This window comes from Mustela erminea, chromosome 6 (genome assembly GCF_009829155.1).
Source record: "Mustela erminea isolate mMusErm1 chromosome 6, mMusErm1.Pri, whole genome shotgun sequence".
Classification (NCBI taxonomy): domain Eukaryota; kingdom Metazoa; phylum Chordata; class Mammalia; order Carnivora; family Mustelidae; genus Mustela; species Mustela erminea.
Genome location: NC_045619.1, coordinates 54977495 through 54994811, shown reverse-complemented (window position 1 = coordinate 54994811; position 17317 = coordinate 54977495). Strand labels below are relative to the sequence as shown.

The 17317-nt window shown below is 44.9% G+C and overlaps 1 protein-coding gene across 3 annotated transcripts in view; it reads right to left on the bottom strand.

Moving 5' to 3' along the window:
* Positions 1-17317, bottom strand: part of ETV6 (ETS variant transcription factor 6) — a 231700-nt gene that overhangs the window by 135899 nt on the left and 78484 nt on the right. For 2 of the 3 annotated variants that reach the window (XM_032347324.1, XM_032347321.1), the window contains exon 2: positions 4070-4199. In XM_032347324.1, coding sequence (XP_032203215.1) covers positions 4070-4199 — 130 coding nt within the window. The remainder of the gene's footprint in view (positions 1-4069; positions 4200-17317) is intronic. The other variant, XM_032347322.1, reaches the window with a different exon arrangement.

Below are 17317 nucleotides of genomic sequence, written 5' to 3'. Positions count from 1 at the left end.
TGAATAAATAAATGAAAAATCTTTAAAAAGGAAGGATGGAAGGAAGGAAGGTAGGATGGATGGATCTCCCCGTCACATCATGAGGACCCTCGTGAGAATGAGGCAAAAGCCTTCACTGGCTGGAGAATCAAGAGGGAGCTCCTCTTGGCACGATCGGGGGTCTTTGGTCCTTTAAGTGTTTTCAAGGTACAGTGAGAGGCTTTGTTCCCATTAAGGACTAGAACTTTGTGTCTCCCACCTACCTGCTGTAATTGTTATACTTTAGTTCTTCTACCCTCAAGCTTAAAAAGAAGTCAGTACCCTTTGCAGAAGGAGAAAAGGATATAAAGAAGAAGCCCTTTCTGTCTTCTCCATAAGCATATGGTGTCTGCTCTCCTAGTGAAACAGGCAGGTTCCAGAAACCCGCTGCAGGACCACTGACGGGGCCCGGCTTGCATGTGTGGGCAGCGAGGAGGCCAGGCCAGAGTGGCGTGGGGCTGGCCCTTCTCCCCTGGGGTCTCCTCCTTTCCCAGGCCTAGACTACCCCACCGGGTCCTAGTAAGTCCTCTGTAATCACCACTTAACACTTGGCTCCATTTACCACTTTGTTTTTATCACAGGCACAGAGAAGGAGAGGCATTAGTTTCTACTTCTCGATAGCTTGCTAATTTGTCACACTCTGTCTTCAGAATAAAAAGGTGAGAAACCCTCAGTATGAGAATCTTCACTATTACAAGCCCTGCCTTCCCTCCAACCAGGAAAGGATATATAAAAAGAGTTAAGGGAGAAGGTTTATCTGGAGATCAAGAAGGACAAATGGTTTGGAAAGAAGCGACTTTGAGGCACACCAGTCTGGAGAGTATCTCTTTAAAACAAGCAGCTAAAAATGTTTTCGACCTAGCAATACCATAAATGTCCTGCTGCTGTCTTGGCTTTCAGATTCTTCCCCGTACTTTCCATGAGCATTCCATTGGGAATTGTCTGGAATCCCAGATTAAAACAGCAATAACCCAATTCCCTTGTTAGAATATTTATTTTCTTTTTGGTTTGGAAACCCAGCTGGGACGCATCTTCCAAGTATATGGTGCAGCCTCAACCATCCTGGGGGGCTGCGTGAGATGTTTCTCAAACAGCTCGATGGGCAGCTGAATCCTGGAATCTGAGGAGGAGGAGGGCAGCTTGGCCGCATGTGGAAAGCCCCAGCTGAGGACAGACAGCAAGAGCCTGGGAGCCTCCATTTTCAGAGGATTCAGTCCAGATGTCGGGACCAATGGGGCTCAGAGTCAGGCTGCCAGAGAGAAGGCATCACCCTGACCTGAATCCATACTCTAACACCTGATTATATTCTAAGGGTTGCAGGGATTTGCTGCAGTCCTGTATTTGATCATTATATATGTGGGAACCCATCCATCCGTCCATCCATCCATCCATCCAACCATCTGAGGGACATAAGCAAACTATTCCACAACCCACTGACCGGTTAGAAGATTCCAGCCATAAACCATTTCCGCCACTACAGCCACATCAGTGAATACCAGCAAAGTGTCAACTCTGAATTCATCCATCTATCCAAAAAGTATTTATAAAACACACTTACATAGTGGCATAATAGACAAGAGTGTAGGCTCTGGAGTCAGAATGGAGTCTCAATCCCGACTGTACCCTTTATTAACTGTGTGACCTTGGCAGGTTCCTTAAATTCTCAAAGCCCTAAATTCCTTATATGTGGCCCAAATATTAAAAGAATATCTACCTTACACATATTGCTGGGAGAATGAAGCAAAATAATTTACATAAAAGACTCCACACAGTGCCTAGACCAAGGCCTGCAAAGCAGGGGTAGGCAGCCCAGCTGAGGCCCGAGAGGAAACCGTCTATTTCAGAAACAGTGCTGGCATGGGAGACAGTTCCAAGTACGGAGAAGGACTCCCTAAGTGAGCTCATGACAGTTCAAGGTGAAGAGGGCCATTAAATGTTCTCTTGTTGCAGCACAACACTGTAGAGTAGGGAAACTGGGTAGTATGATGACTGACTCACGGTCAGCCAGCTAGTTTAAGAGTAGAACTAATGAGGAGTGAAGATCTTCAGACTAGTTAGTCTGGTGTGTTTCTCCGTTTCTTCTGCCACAGTGACTACCTATGGTAAAAGGTACCTATAGGTAAAAGGGCTGTGGTAAAAGGGCTTCCAAAAATAAAGGCAAATCAAGAGTCAGGGCCTCCTTGGGGGTGGGAGGATGTCTCAAAACAAAGGGATTAAAAAGCTATGAGAGAAATCTCTGTTTAGGACAAGTGTTCACACATTTTTCCCCCTTTACTTGACTTTAAACTCTGTAAGGACAAGGAGTTTGGTCTGTTTTGTTTGCTTTGGTATTCCCAGCACCCACAAGAGTGTCCAGTGCAGCACAGACGATCAATAACTATTCGTGGAGTAAATAAATGAAGGAGACTAGATGGCAGGGGTGTTCTGCCTGCACGGCATGAGCGTGTTCGATTTGGAAGTGATTATTCCTAGAGTGAATGTACTGGACACAGGACAGCCTCTGGAGGAAAGGATGCTTTTACCTGACTCTGGTTTCTTTTCCAGTCCTGTCTACTCCTCTGACTCCCCAACGCTCCCGTTTACCAAGGACGACAGTGCCCGCCATCATGATCCTGGCACGGCACGGCTACAGTCCCAATCTCACCTTCAAAAGGTCATTGTGGAGAAGGTGGGAGAGTGGGGTGCTCTGCCCTTTACCTGCTTGCACAAGGTGGAATGTGCGGACTGTCACTTGTAGTAGTTTTGTAAATACTGACTGAAGCTGAAGCTGAAGCTGAAGGAAGGTTCTCGTAGCACTCAGCTCCTCTGGGTAAGCCCAGCTACCCTCCTCATTGGAGGAGAAGGGGTAAGCCAGCAATATTCCCCTAGGACTTCCCAGCAACACAATCACCTGATTCCCTGAATTCTCACGCGGCGAACGAAGAGGAGCCTACATCCTGTCTCTTTTTATTCTCTACTTTCAGCAAGCTACCTTCTGGCTTCTGAGGAGGGATGGAATAAGAGGCAGCAAATATCCCGGGGAGCGTCCCCATGCCAGAAAGATAGAGCAAGCACAACCATGTCACTGCTAAAGTATGAGGAATCAGCCAGGGAAGGGCCAAGGTGACCCCCTGTGTCTTCTACAACCTGGACCTGTGCCCTCGGGACAACATTCAAGTCAGAAAACCTGGCATTTTCTTGGCCACTGAGATCCGGGTGGGAATCAGGTGACTCATTCTCCCCAGCTGCCCCATCACGCTGTACCATCTAGGCTGGGTGGCAGCACAGGAAAGGAAGACAAAAAGGAAATGACAGGTGTCGGCTGCTTTGGAGGCTGGCCCCGAGATCACAAGTGGGTTGGCCCTGGTGCTCTGCCAAGCTGCAGTTGAGGACTGGGACAGGGAGCCGGGAGAGGCAAGGGATGGAGGCGATCTAAGAGAGAAAGGTGGAAAGAGACGCAAACTGATCAGAGCCACAGGGCCAAGGCCGGGCAAGAGAACAGGACAGGGGAGGCGAAGAAAGGACAGAACAGGAAGGCCATATCCAGGCAGGAAAATGAAGGAAAGAAAAGCAGCCCGCATGCATGGAGGAGAGGGGCAGGCTCTATAAAGAAAGGAAGAACACAGCCTAAAAGCAAAGCAGGGAGGGAGTCTGACTCAGGAACTGCCCCAAAATTTCCGGCCCATGAAAATACTAAAAAGAGGAGTTAAGTGTGAACCTAGGGAGACGCAAAAACTTCCCCCCAAAAGTTCCCTTTGCCTCTTAGGAGATCTAGTGGATTCTGCCATACAGTACACATTTCCAGATGTTGGGGGTAATGCGGCAACAGGGGACAGGAGTTTCAAGCTTCTCGATGGGCTGCAAAGCAGCTTCGCAAAGTGGACCCCGAGTGACAGTCTCAGAGCTTGCCCCTCTCCAGCCCCAAGCCCCACGCCCCACCCCTGCCCCGCCACACACACAGTCGCGCAGTCAGTCCTTCCCCTGTCAGTCAGTCCATCCTTCTGGCGGTGGCACTGGGAATCCGTCCTCCCCCCCCCCCCCCCCCCCCGCGCACGCGCCGACAGACACTCACGCAGGTGCGCGGGCAGGCGGATCGAGTCGTCCTCCATCCTGAGCGCTCGGGGCACTGGAACATGAAGCGGAGTCGAGGAAGCGTAACTCGGCACTGGGCTCTCGGGAGGTGTATATGAAATTCGTTCCTGCTGTTAAAAAGAAGGGCAGGAAGAGAGGAGGGGGGAGAAGACAATGAAGGCTTGGAACTGACTTGGGTGTGAAAACAAGGAGAGGGTTGGGGAGCAAAGGGGGTTATTTGAGGAGGGGGTGGCCCAGGCTCCACAGCAATCCCTCTCACCCCTCTCCAGCCACTCCATATACTTAGTTGTCTTTCAGAGCTCCAGTATTTGGGATTTCTAACAAGGTTCTGGAAAGGCTGAACATCGGGCTTCTCCTTCGGACTGGGGTCAAGAGGTGTCCATTTCCCCCTCTCCACACTAGTGATTTGTTCAAGTGCAGAGGAGAGAGGAGGTGGAGGAAATGAAACGACATATCCAAGAGAACGGCTTTAAAGACTATGCTCTCAAAAATTACTTGTCCAAGTCCCATAATTAATGTCACCCTGCCTTAAAACAGCGTTTCCTCTTCTCTGGCAACATCCCCAGCTTCTAATACAAATATGATTCTGTACTCAGACCCAATGAGAGGTGAGCTCAAAGTGACGGCTTGTAAGTTCTACATTTAGTTCATAAATCTACAAGCAAGATTCTTCTCTGATCCACCTACCTCATTATAAACCAAAAATACCCAGTTTAATTTCTTCCTTCATAGCAGGGAATTATCTGCAACAGTAATGGCATCTCTTGTCCCTTCATTCTCCAACTCAGAATGGATACTTTTCCTTCCTTCTGAAGTATTTCAGAGCTCCTTCAAGAACACTCTGCATTTAAGGCAAGTACTGCTTCACTGAAGATCCTGACTCAACTGACAAGGAAAGCGGGGAGGGGGACTTACTTCTGCAGATACACTGTTTAAATTCAAACAGACAGTGTTTGTTGGAGCAATTAAAACAACTGGAAGGGATGGGAAGGATTATTACCAGGCTTTAAGTTAAAACACAGCGAATAATGGCAAGGAACCAACTATTATGTTTAGCGAGAAGAGCAGTGCAATTTGCATCTTAGATCAATTACTTTGACTTAAAGTCTATACATAAATAAACGGAACTTCCATTCTTTTTGTGGTTCAGCTGGGCAAAGTAAAGTGGGACATACAAGGCCCAAAAATTAATTGGGGGAGAAAGACCAGTAAGATGCCATTAGGAATACAAAAAGCAAGAGCAAAAGAAAAATCGCAGATGAAAATAAAGCAAAGGAGGTGTTTATGTTTTGGAAAGATGGTTCTCTAACATTTTATATTTCATCAAATGTGCAAAGGGAAGCAGGGGAGTCCCCCTGGCTCTACAACCAAATTAAAGCTTCTCTTCTGCTCAGAGCCTGGAAAGTTTGGTGGTTGTGGTAGGAAGTTTCGATTTTAAATGAATATGTACATATTTCTGTAATTTCCGAATGGAATCGCTAGACCTTCCCTGAGGCATCCTCTGCCAGCAACTAGGGCATTTGGAATATTTCCGTTTAAACATACATCCTAAACTCTCCTCATGAATTTCTTAATTAAAGGCAGATGCACATATCCTAGATTTCATTGCTATATTAATCAAGATGGCCAGTGAAAGGTCACCCAGGGCAAAAGCTTCAACTTCATTTTTCTGGAATTTTATCAATCACACATATTTTGAGCACCTCTAGCTTAAGGAGGAGTTATACTTTTTGGTGTTTGGCTTGGGGTTTTTGGGGTGAAAAAGGCAAAGACATCAACACACCTATGGGAAACATACAAAATCTGTTCAGGGGTTTTTCAAGTGAGATGGGCTTTTTAAGCATTCTAAACACAGTCTGTTTTTCTAGTTTAACAAATTCTCCACACACTTCAACTCTCGAAAAGAGAGGGGGGAAAAAAAAAACAGTCCCAATATATGTCTAGATATCTTATCTGCCGTTAACTTTATTCCCAGAAATAGCTTTGTTTTGTTAGGGTTTTTGCAGAAGTGAAACTGTTGATGAAGAAAACATAGCGCAGCCAAAGAGTTTTCAAATGGCATGGCACAAGTGCGAGAAAAAAAAGAGATGGCATTTCATAATGTGATGACTGTCTCTTAAAGCAAGGAGAGACTCATCAAATCCTGCAGTTGGTCCCTGGGATAGGCCTCGTCATCCCAGCTCTCTCGCCCCTCACCAAGTCCATCGAGGACAAAAATGGAAGAAACCCAGCTCCCCATATGGATTTTACTTTGTTTCCTGGAAAATCTACCTCTAGCCTACTGCTAAGAGTCAAGCTAGGTATCACCTTTAAAACGTATATATTCTGACTTGCTAAATTATCACCACTGTCCCTTCATTTCACTGTCCTTTCTCAGGAGGATCCCCCCTCTCCATTTCACCCCCATGTCCAAACAATTCTAGATGGAGACAGATTCTAGATTCTTGTTCTGGAAGACAGTTTCTACTCAGCAACATTCCATGCAACACCATAAGCTTGGGATGGGAAGCTCTTTTTTAAAGGTTCCATGAAGAGATTTGTCAGTAGTAGCAGAAGAGGGGGTGCCTTGTCTAAGAGTGGGAAAAGCGAAATGCCCTTCTAGGACCTTGAGCAATATGCTAGCAGCAATTACACACCTATCCTGACCCCGGTTCAGCAGCCAGGAGAGCATTCGGGGGACCGCAGAAAGGACACCATGCAGGACATGGGCTCCTTTCCTACACGGAACAAAACACATGCCCGGGAATCCCACACCGCAGGCTTATCTCCCTTTGTCTCTCTTTTTGTTAATTTCTAGGGAGACTCACACAGTTCACATTGTTTCATCTATTCCTATAACCAGACACTTAACAGATTATCAGCAATTAGAAATAGGAAACAAACACTATATCAGATGGAAACATCTAGACAGAGAGGCTCAAGGAGGGCAACATCTAATTTCTCAAATGAAGGAAACCTCTTTATCCTCACAACTGCTTCTGGGGTCCAAACCTCAGCAAAGGGAAGCGGGAACACCCGCTTACAGCTCATTCACCTCAAAAGCAAATTGTCAGTCGGATGAAAACCAGAGGTGTTTTATTTTAACAGTACAGAGGGGATAATGACTTTCCCAAGAGGATTATAACCACTGCTCTAATTAAATTAAAATGCTACAGACAGCGATATTAATGCATTCAAGTGTTGTAGGGGGATAAACTGCCGGCGGAGGTCAATGGTGTGACTGAAAAGGCCGTGATGTGGTTACATTATTGTTTAGATGCTAAAAAAAATAAAATAAAATAAAATAATAAAATAAAATGTGCTTCTCTCAAATTTGCAGACACAACCTATCAAACCAACCTACAGAACAAAAGCAAAGCATCACCATTTCTGAGACCAATTGTAATATCTAAGGTGGGGGGGCGGGGAGCAGCACAAAGCTCTGAAAAGAGAAAATAAGGCTAAAAATAGTTTTAGGCAAGGGATGAAATGTAAATTTCACTAACCATTATAGAAAGCTTTGCTTTTCTTTTCTTTCTTTCTTTCTTTCTTTTTCTTTTTTTTTTTTTTTTTTACTTTAAATGGAAGACGGAGTAGAACTGCTGCAAGCATTGAATTACCTGAACCAAAATAGGTTTATTCCCTGTCCTCCTTCCTCCCCCAAACCATGAAGGGCCAGTGAAGGGTACCCATTGGATTCTGCTCATTTTTAAATCAAGTGCTTAGGAGCCTGTGACTACCACATAAAATGAGCTTAAAGATTTTATGCTCCGTAGAAAAATGGTATTTTCTCCCCTCCTCCCCACCCCATGGTTACATATCACAGAATAGAAGAGTCAAAAAATGAATATTCTTATTACCAAAAACATCTTCCCTTTTCAAAATTATTCAATACAGAGCCTCTATAAATCACTGGGATCCCCCTGGTGCATTTACACATTTGTTTTTACACCCTTAGTTCTTTAAAGACGCTGAAGGGTTGAGACACTTAGAGCCTGTCGCGAATTAAATATTAACTTCCTGGAAATAAAGATAAAGTGTTTCTGGAACTGAGAGACACAGAAGCAAAGTCTGGTTGTACTTACAAAAAGATGGTTTACAGGTCATTTTAAAGATCCCTTTAAAGCGCAGGTGTCCTGGATTTAGGCACTGTTTTTCCCAAAATAGCCCCCAGCCCCACTCGGAATGCCAGATGACCCCAAGGATGGTTTCTGAGGCCCATGTACAGTCCTGAGGAGGAAGAGTGCCACGAAAACAGACAGGGAGACCATCTCTCAGGGAAATTAGGGTAAAAACTCTACAGGTGCCTTTGCGTCCTGCTACACTGAGTGGTGCCCCTTTGCTGCACTGAAACTGACACCTCCGCCAAGATGGCAAAAAGCAGGGCCCGAGGTGCAGTGGGCAAGCTGGTAACACTCAAGCTTTGGAGAGAAAGAGCTCTTTTTCACCCTGCAGGTTTTCAGGAGAGCTGCCGGGGAAAGCTGATGCTTGCCACCACAGTTTGTCTTCTATAGACAGAAGAGAAGACATGTCTCCCGTAGGAAGTGACTTACTGAGCTTCAATAAACTGAAGTTGGAATGCACAATTACTTAAGTCCACTCTTCTGGCTGCAAAATGATGCAAGGGGGTGGCTAGAGCTTTTATTAAATAAGTTTTCATTAACCAGCAAAATCCCTATGTCACCCCAAAACCGAGCAAGACAGAAACTGGAGCGGCAAAGTTTTCGATTCGGTGGATGCAAACAGACGTGCACAAGAACCTGAACTAACACACTCTCGAGCGCCAATTTCTTGCACTGAAAAACTGTTGAATATTTTGTTCACCCCCAAAGATAGCGAGATCAGCTTGGAGAACTTGGGGAAAGATGCAAACGCCCGTCTGCTTTGCTACATACACACTATACCCACAGCACAGGCCACGGCGGCTTTGGCCTTTCTCCAGAAGGAAGCAGTATGCCTTAGGGTCTAGGATCTACTTGGGGATCCACTTCAGAACTCTGAAGGGGAGTCTCTTGGAGGCTCCGAGAGACATCTATCCCAGTGGCCCGAGCAGGCCCTCCTCCTAGTGCCTACCTCCTTTCCTGAGAGAAACATCCCTCTGGGTGCTGGGTCACTGGATTTTTCAGCCCGATCGGTCTTTGGCTTTTAACATGCTTGCAGTCATTTCATGGGGGAAAACAGTGGGGATACCCTTGCAAATGAGGATACGTGGAGCTGCACTCCTAGTCCCTGTGGCTCTGTTCTTGTTGCCCAGATACCCATTCAGCCCTTGGAACGGGCTGTGGGAGGATGTCTCCAACAAACCACATACACACCGATGGAGAGATCTTCCTAGGAGCCCGGCTTCATGGGTCTACGAAAGGCTCTTGCCTTGGACATCTGAGCAGATGGGTTCAGGACCTGAAATATGCATATTCCTGTATATTTACAATGGAAATAGCCCCCTTCCTCACCTTCCAGGCCTAAAATCAGAAGACAGCGTATCGTGTCTGTCAATCAGGCACAATTAGTTACAGCATCTCTCTCTTTTTTTTTTAAGGTTTTATTTATTTATTTGACAGACAGAGATCACAAGTAGGGAGAGAGGCAGGCAGAGAGAGGGGGGAAGCTGGCTCCCTGCTGAGCAGAGAGCCCGATACAGAGCTTGATCCCAGGACCCTGAGATCATGACCTGAGCCGAAGGCAGAGGCTTAACCCACTGAGCCACCCAGGCACCCCTAGTCACAGCATCTTAAGTCTTCCCTTTGCCCAGAACTCTGTTCTCCGTGTACAGCAAAGTGAATAAAAAGAGGCATGAGCAATGGGCCCCACAGTCAAACATTGCCATAGAAGATCACGAGGGTGTTTTATTCCTCCGTGACTGTTATGAATACTTCGGCATTCATCAGGCATCCGCTAGCAGCCAACACCTGTACTAGGCGTCATAAATTCTGCCACCTCAAGTCCTCAAATTTCCAAAACAGTCCCAATATTTAAAAGCCTGTACCACTTTACCCATACATATACATGGGCCCTCATAATAAATACTTATACCCTTCAGAACATATGTGCCAATCTTGGTTGGAATATACAGTCACTGGAACCATCAGGAAGGGGAGCTAACACTCAGGGAACACTTGGAATGTGCTTGCCATGAAGCCTCTATTTTAGACTCATAATAACCCTGCCAGGAAGGCACAATCGTCTCCATTCCACACAAGGAACCTGACCTGGAGATCGCAGCGGTTCAGTGATCCTGTTGAAGTCTCCAGCTCATGAGAGAGTACGATTGGTATAAAGAGGAGAAATAAGATACGACATTTAAGTAGCACCAGCCCATCCGTGGTAGCTCTACAACTTACAGGGAATCCCCAGAGAGAAGGTTGTAAGACCTTCTGGAACCCCCAGAGAGAATCCCAAGGTCGTAAGGGTCATTGCAGACAGAATCCCAAGGTCATGAGAGTCATTGCAGACAGAAGTCCAAAGTCATAAGAGTCATTGCAGAGAGAAGTCCAAGGTCATAAGAGTCATTGCAGCTCTGGAAGATTCCATTGCTTTGTGCCCTTACTCCTCACAGGATCATGTGGGGCTCCTGAGGTTCACGCCACAGAGCCACCTAAGCCAGGGTGCTGGCTTTCTGAAGCCTGTTACTTATCCTAGTGGGAGCACAGATGGAGAGAGTAAATGCATTTAGCTAAGGAAGGGACGAAACATGACATAAGTGAGAAGTTCTCAGGCCTCTGAGCAGAGGGAGCCATTAGGATTCATCTGGGTATTACCTGTGGGACACAATCTACAGGGCCACCAGGGCTTTTGCAGATTACTTGTGCATATGATGGCTTAGAAATCTCACCTGAAGTCATTTTTGAGTAAAAGGATGTTACTTTTATCTCCAAGATTTTCTTTAGCAACAACAAAACACATTTCCCTTACTCAACTGCTTTCCATTTATCTAGTGAGCAGCAAATCTAAAGGAACAGGTGGGACGCACAGGAGTGGTGAGGAGGAAAGGCCCTGTCAACATTTATTCATCCTAGGGTGAGAATACCAAGAAGGAGCTGAATCTATCTCCAGACACTGGAGCGGCCACAGTCCCATGATGCTTCTCCAACAGTCTGAAGAGACAGACTCCATTCTCTCACATGAGGAAAGCATAAAGGCGCTAAGGAGCTATGTGGCCTGTGGGGAAGAAAGGATTTAAAGGGTCCTTCTAGAGGCCTTCAACTATGGGAAGGACTAGCGCGAAGCAGAGATAGGGCTTCCCCGCAGCATCTCCGAGGAAAGGGCCAGCCACATACACACCTGTGTGCTAGACATATGTACAGAGGGTATTGTTCCTCCTCAAGCCAGGTGAAGCCAAGGCTTGAAGGTGACTGCACAAAGGGTTCCTATACTGGGAAGGAACTCAAGGAGAACTGGAAAGATGCCTTAGGACTCCAAGATGCTGTCCTCTATGATCTTATATGCTCTGGTGAATCAGAGCTTATTAATTACAGTGTGGGCAGAACAGACCTAGACAAAGCCTGACCACCACAGTCACCTCCTCTCTCCATCAGAACTCCCCAAGTTCCCTCACAGGATTCAAGCGTTCTGCCAAATATTATTAGAAATAGCACTAGTGTCTAGAACTAGGAGCCGCCGCTCTAAGACAAGCACCAAAGCAAAAACAAACAAAAAAAAACAAAACAAACCTCACATAGATTTCTTTATTGTTCCAATTTAAAACATTTTAATTAAGATACTTTCCAACCCTGAGATGGTATGAATTTCTTTCCCTTTTTCTCCCCTGAATTTCTTAAGTATTTCTGACATGAATCATAAGCAGTAGCTCAAGCTGTGATTCCTATGCATGCCAGGTTGTGGTTTCCAGGGAGGTCTATGCTTAAAGGATGCTCGACTCACTTGGCTGGAACCCAGTGCTGATGCAGGTGAGGTGGCAGGCTTTTGACCTGGATGGGAAAATTAAACGCGTGCACTCCATGGCCCCCCGACTGCCCTCCGCCAAGTCCTTGCCGTGATGGAGATGATGGCTTTCGCTCTGAGCGGAGATTAGGTGAGCTCACCAATGTACATCTTCGCTCCTGGAAACCCCACAAAGGGGCATGTCCTACTGACAATGGGTTGATCCAGTGTAAGAAAAGTAGTGCGACTTCATTTCTACACAACCAGCAGGTGCGATCTCTGCAAAAAATCAAGTCTTGCTGTTGGATTTACTGGGAAATGCCCAGCTTCGGATTCACCTTTTGAAAAGAGGATCACTAAATCCTTTCTTCCTAACTAATTCTAACAGCGAAAGAAACAGGTACTTAAATTCACAGCGGCTTATATCCTGGGCACAACGAAGTGGCCAAGTTCGGCTCTTGATTAGCTGCTTTCTCCTCCATTAATGCCATTTCCCCTTAATGATTTGGCTATTACGGTTAGCCAAGATGCAATGTCCCTGCCTGGGGCTAACGGGTAATGAACTGAGAGAGCTACTATTTAGTTGTATCAAGGGCGCCATTAGGTAGGGCTTCGCAATTCCTCCCCCCAAAGGAGAGATATCCTCCAGCCATGTTCCACCTGCCATGTGACACTCTCCCAGAGCCCTCACGGTGCCCCTGGGATGGGAGCCCAGTCCCCTGCGGTCATGGGACCTGAAGACCTGGGCCAAGAAAGATGGCGGGTCAGACTTGTGCAGAGCCAGAGGCAGAATACGCGGTTAGTGCACAGGTTGTTGCTTCAAACCTGTGTGTTAACCGTTTGTCCCTCCTCCTCTCCCACCTGCTGCCTCGTGCCTCATAAAACCTTCCCTGCTCCCCTAGGCAGCTTTCTTCTCTGTGTCGGAGAACCACTCTGGGCTTTGCTCATCTCCACTTCTTTCTTGAACGGATGAATCTTGGAAGTCTCGTAAAAGGAAGAGAGAGAAGGGGAGAGAGAGAGAGAGAAGTTATGGCCTGAACCCACAACCCCAGCTGTCTGGGGTCATTTCTTAAAAATGAAAAAGCCTTTTTTTACCCTCAGAAACATTAGGTTTTAAAGACTGGATACAACATGATTAGTGAAATAAGTCAAGCAGAGAAAGACAACTATCATATGATCTCCCTGATATGAGGAAGTGGTGATGCAACATGGGGGCTTAAGTGGGTAGGAGAAGAATCAATGAAACAAGATGGGATTGGGAGGGAGACAAACCATAAGTGACTCTTAATCTCACAAAACAAACTGAGGGTTGCTGGGGGGAGGGGGGTTGGGAGAAGGGGGGTGGGGTTATGGACATTGGGGAGGGTATGTGCTTTGGTGAGTGCTGTGAAGTGTGTAAACCTGGCAATTCACAGACCTGTACCCCTGGGGATAAAAATATATGTTTATAAAAAATTAAAAATTTAAAAATAAAAAAATAAAAAATAAAAAATAAAGACTGGATACAAGAGCAAGATTTACATTCTCATTGAGATAACAGTAATCTAGAGAAACATTGAATAAATGAAGTCCAACAACTTCCTTGCTGGATCTGGTCCCTTTCCAGCGAACCAGGAGGTACCCGCACCCCACCAGGGCTCAGTCTGTAAGGCAGAAGGCTGGGGTCCCAGCCCCTACTATGGTCAGACTGAACAAATTCCCTTGCTCTCCACAGATCAGATAATTCCTGGGCTGCCTCAGGCAGAGAAATAAATATAAACAGAAAAGGCCCTGTAAACTATACCTAGAGTAACAAGTGCAAATTAGATCTGGAAAAGATTTATATCTCTGGAAAATGTTTACCTCCAAAATAATCTCAACAGAACGACGTAAGCGCACCATACTTAAAAAGCAGTGTAAAAGAAAGAAGTCAACCTCTCCTCAGCGTTGCTGAGAGACTGCCATACCCATACCCAACCTTTACTGTCACAGAACATTATTTTAAGGATAAATGAGATGAAGCTTGTAAAATGTTATGAGTTTCTTCAAACAAAGGCTCTCTATAAATGCAAGGCTTTATTATGACAGGGAATTTGAGAAGTCCCAAATAAAGCACTACTTTTTGTGTATGCTTTAAGAATTAAACCTGCCTTTATATGGTAACACAAGAATGTAATTAAAACCAAGACAAGATTGACACGACCTCACTCTAGGACTGACTGAGGAATTAGGGCTGAATTGATCTCCCATCCCCCTCCTGCCTCTACACCTTTATAAACTAACATATAAACAATCCTGAATACTGAGTACGGTGTGTCACACACCTGTGTTTCCTCTTTCAGAAACACTTTTCCAGAAGTAATAACCCTCATGGCAAGTATCTTCTACCTCTGCTACCCATGCTTATCAAAAACCTTAAAAATTCCCTGATTCTTAGACATGAGATTTCTGATAGGAACTCAGAAAAGACATCTTCTCCTTTGCTGTGGTCATGGTTAGAAAGACCAAGGAGTTTTGTTTCTGACAATGGATTTCTGTGTGTCAGAGATGACAGCGCTGATTATCAGAATATTAAACACCTTGAAATAAGCAAAGTCCTATGCTACACTCTTGTAGCCCTGTTGTTCAGACTAACAATTTATTTTAATAAAATCCATGCCTTCATTAAAACTATTAGGGCTCCACAGTATATGAAAAATATGTCTGAATTTCCATATACTTCAGGGACTCAGGATCAGTTAACAATTGAGGAAACACACATTCTATATCAGGCATTCTAAACCTTGGCTGCACAGGAGAATTATCTGGAGAAGCTTTAAGAAGGGAAAAAAAAATTCTGGGGCACCTGAGTGGCTCAGTTAGTTAAGCATCTGCCTTCAGCTCAGGTCATGGTCCCAGAGTCCTGGGATTGGTCCCGCAACAGGCTCTCTGCTTGGCATGGAGCCTGTTTCTCCCTCTGCCTCTGTCCCTCTCACCTGCTCATTCTAGCTCATTCTCTCTCACAAATAAATAAATAAAATCTTTTAAAAAAGAGAAATCTTATTAACCAATCTGCTAATTGTCCTTCCCTCCTGAGTAAGTTTCTACTGTTCTGCCTTTAACTATAAAATGGAGATAATCAGTACAATTCAGGAAGTTCCTGATTGATGACTACCCAACCTACATGGGAACCAGGGCCCCAGACAGGTATGCCCACACTGGTTCCTCTTCTGTCCCAACTGCCTCTGGAGTTTCCCCCTAAACCCACCATCAGGAAGGCTGTGGCTTCATTTTCTGGAGCTCCACAAGGAGCCTGTGTTCTCAGCACCAACGACACTTAAGTATGCAGGAGGAGCAAGACAAGGTTAATGAAGGAAAATCAAGAAGGAATGAAAACCCATTCCACTTCTGGCCTGCAGAGTAAAGTCTGTCTTTACGTGCCCAGACCCCAGACCCACTTCTTGCTCAAGAATGAATGTGCATCAAATAGCTTGGAGAATGGGGTGCCTCTTTTCCCCAGGTGAGGGGCACGGTCCCCGTGATGGCAGTCAGGGCTGCATTTGTGCCACTCTAAAGGGGTGAGTGGACCCCATCTTCCCCCCAAAGTAACCTTGCTACTAGTGGTTAGGTCTTTATTTTTGTACACAAACTATCACCGATTATAATTTGAAGAAATCGCTTGAGCAGCTGACTTCTTAATAAAATCTTAGAACCCTAAATTAGTAGAACTCTTGAGCCTGCTAAAGCTCTTTACCAAGATACTCTTCAATTACCAAAAGCCCTTCAATTACAGGCTGTTATATCCTCCTAACACCCCTAAGAGTCACATCACTGCAGCTAGTACAAACCCTAGTAGACAGATGTAGGGATTGAGGTGGAAGGGTTAACAAGATCCTCGAATGAATCACATAACTGCTCTGGAAGAAGTTAGCAGTCCTAAACTCAAAGATGTCATCTTTCTACAGAGTTACCTTCTGTCTAGAATGCTTTTTAAACTCTTGGTCATCATGATAAAATCTGGGTGCAAAGTGGCCTGCAAGGGAAAGGGCGGCTTACTTAAGAACCTCGCTGAGTTATTTATTCATTCCTTGATTTAAGAACATAACCAAATACAACACTCTTGAAAAACACCACCGAAAACTTAAGTTCTTCCTCTAAAACAGAATTTTCAAGTTTCCAAGCAATCTTGATGTTATTATTGTTTTATCTCCTCTTCCCTTAAGCAAAATACAATTCTGCAACAGCGAGAGAATCATGACAAGAATGTGACTTTAGCATCTGAAATCCAGTCAGGTGTTGAAACTACTATAACGGATTGTAATTCCCTTTGCATCTTTAGAAAGCAACTTGCAACCCAAGCTGTGAGAAAGCACATTGCAATACCACCGCCCGTCAAGCCTCAACAGGGGCGTCAACAACAGCTCCAACACAGAGCTGCCAACAGCCCAAATCTGGAAATAGGAAGATCTGGAAAGTTTAACCAAAAAGTTGAAAGAGGGAACTCTGAAAACCACTTGGCGCGGGGAGGGCTTAAACATGAGCTAGCAAAAGGCTACTATTTCCTTTACTTCTATGAAATTCCCCTTTAGTTGGATTTCTGTTCCTTGCCACAAGCAGATCAAATCTATGCTGATCATCACCAAGGTTTCTGCACCGCGGGTGCATGCAGTTCTTACCTGGAAGAAAAGGAGCAGGGGCTGAAACAGAGCGAATGACAAAGCACTAATGGGGTTCTTTGTTGGCATGAGGATCAATGCTTTCTGAATGCAGCGAAGATGCATTTGAAAATCATTCTGATTAACACAAGCAAAGCTATCCTCTCAATTAACTTACTAAGACCCTTTCCAACTGTCAGTTGTCATAAACCCATCCCTATAAAAAAAAAAAAGCACAGCAACACAATGGAGAAAATACGTCTATAACTTTGGAAGAATAGCAACTTTCCCTAAAGAAGTCCTGATAATACTTCCAATGGATCCCATTAGGACATTATCTAGACCAAGGCTGCCCTTGGGAATAAAGTGCAAGCTACACGTGTAATTTTAACAATTTGTGCTAGTCACGAGGAAATAAAGTGCAAGCTACACGTGTAATTTTAACAATTTGTACTAGTCACGTTAGAAAAAGGGACAGGTAAAATTAATTTAAGTAACATGTTACATTTAATCCAATGTATCCAAAATAGTCTTTTGAAATACAAATCAATACATTTACTGAGATACACTCTTTTTTCCCATAGTAGGTCTCTGGAATCTAGTGTCTAGTTGACAGCTCAAATCAGAAACCAAATTTTCACTGGAAATACTCGATCTGTATTCAGAGTTCACAAAATTTACAGTTGAAAGGGTAAATTCACATACCCAAGCTGTTCCAAACACACTTTAAAAGATTTTTTAAGAAAAATCAAGTA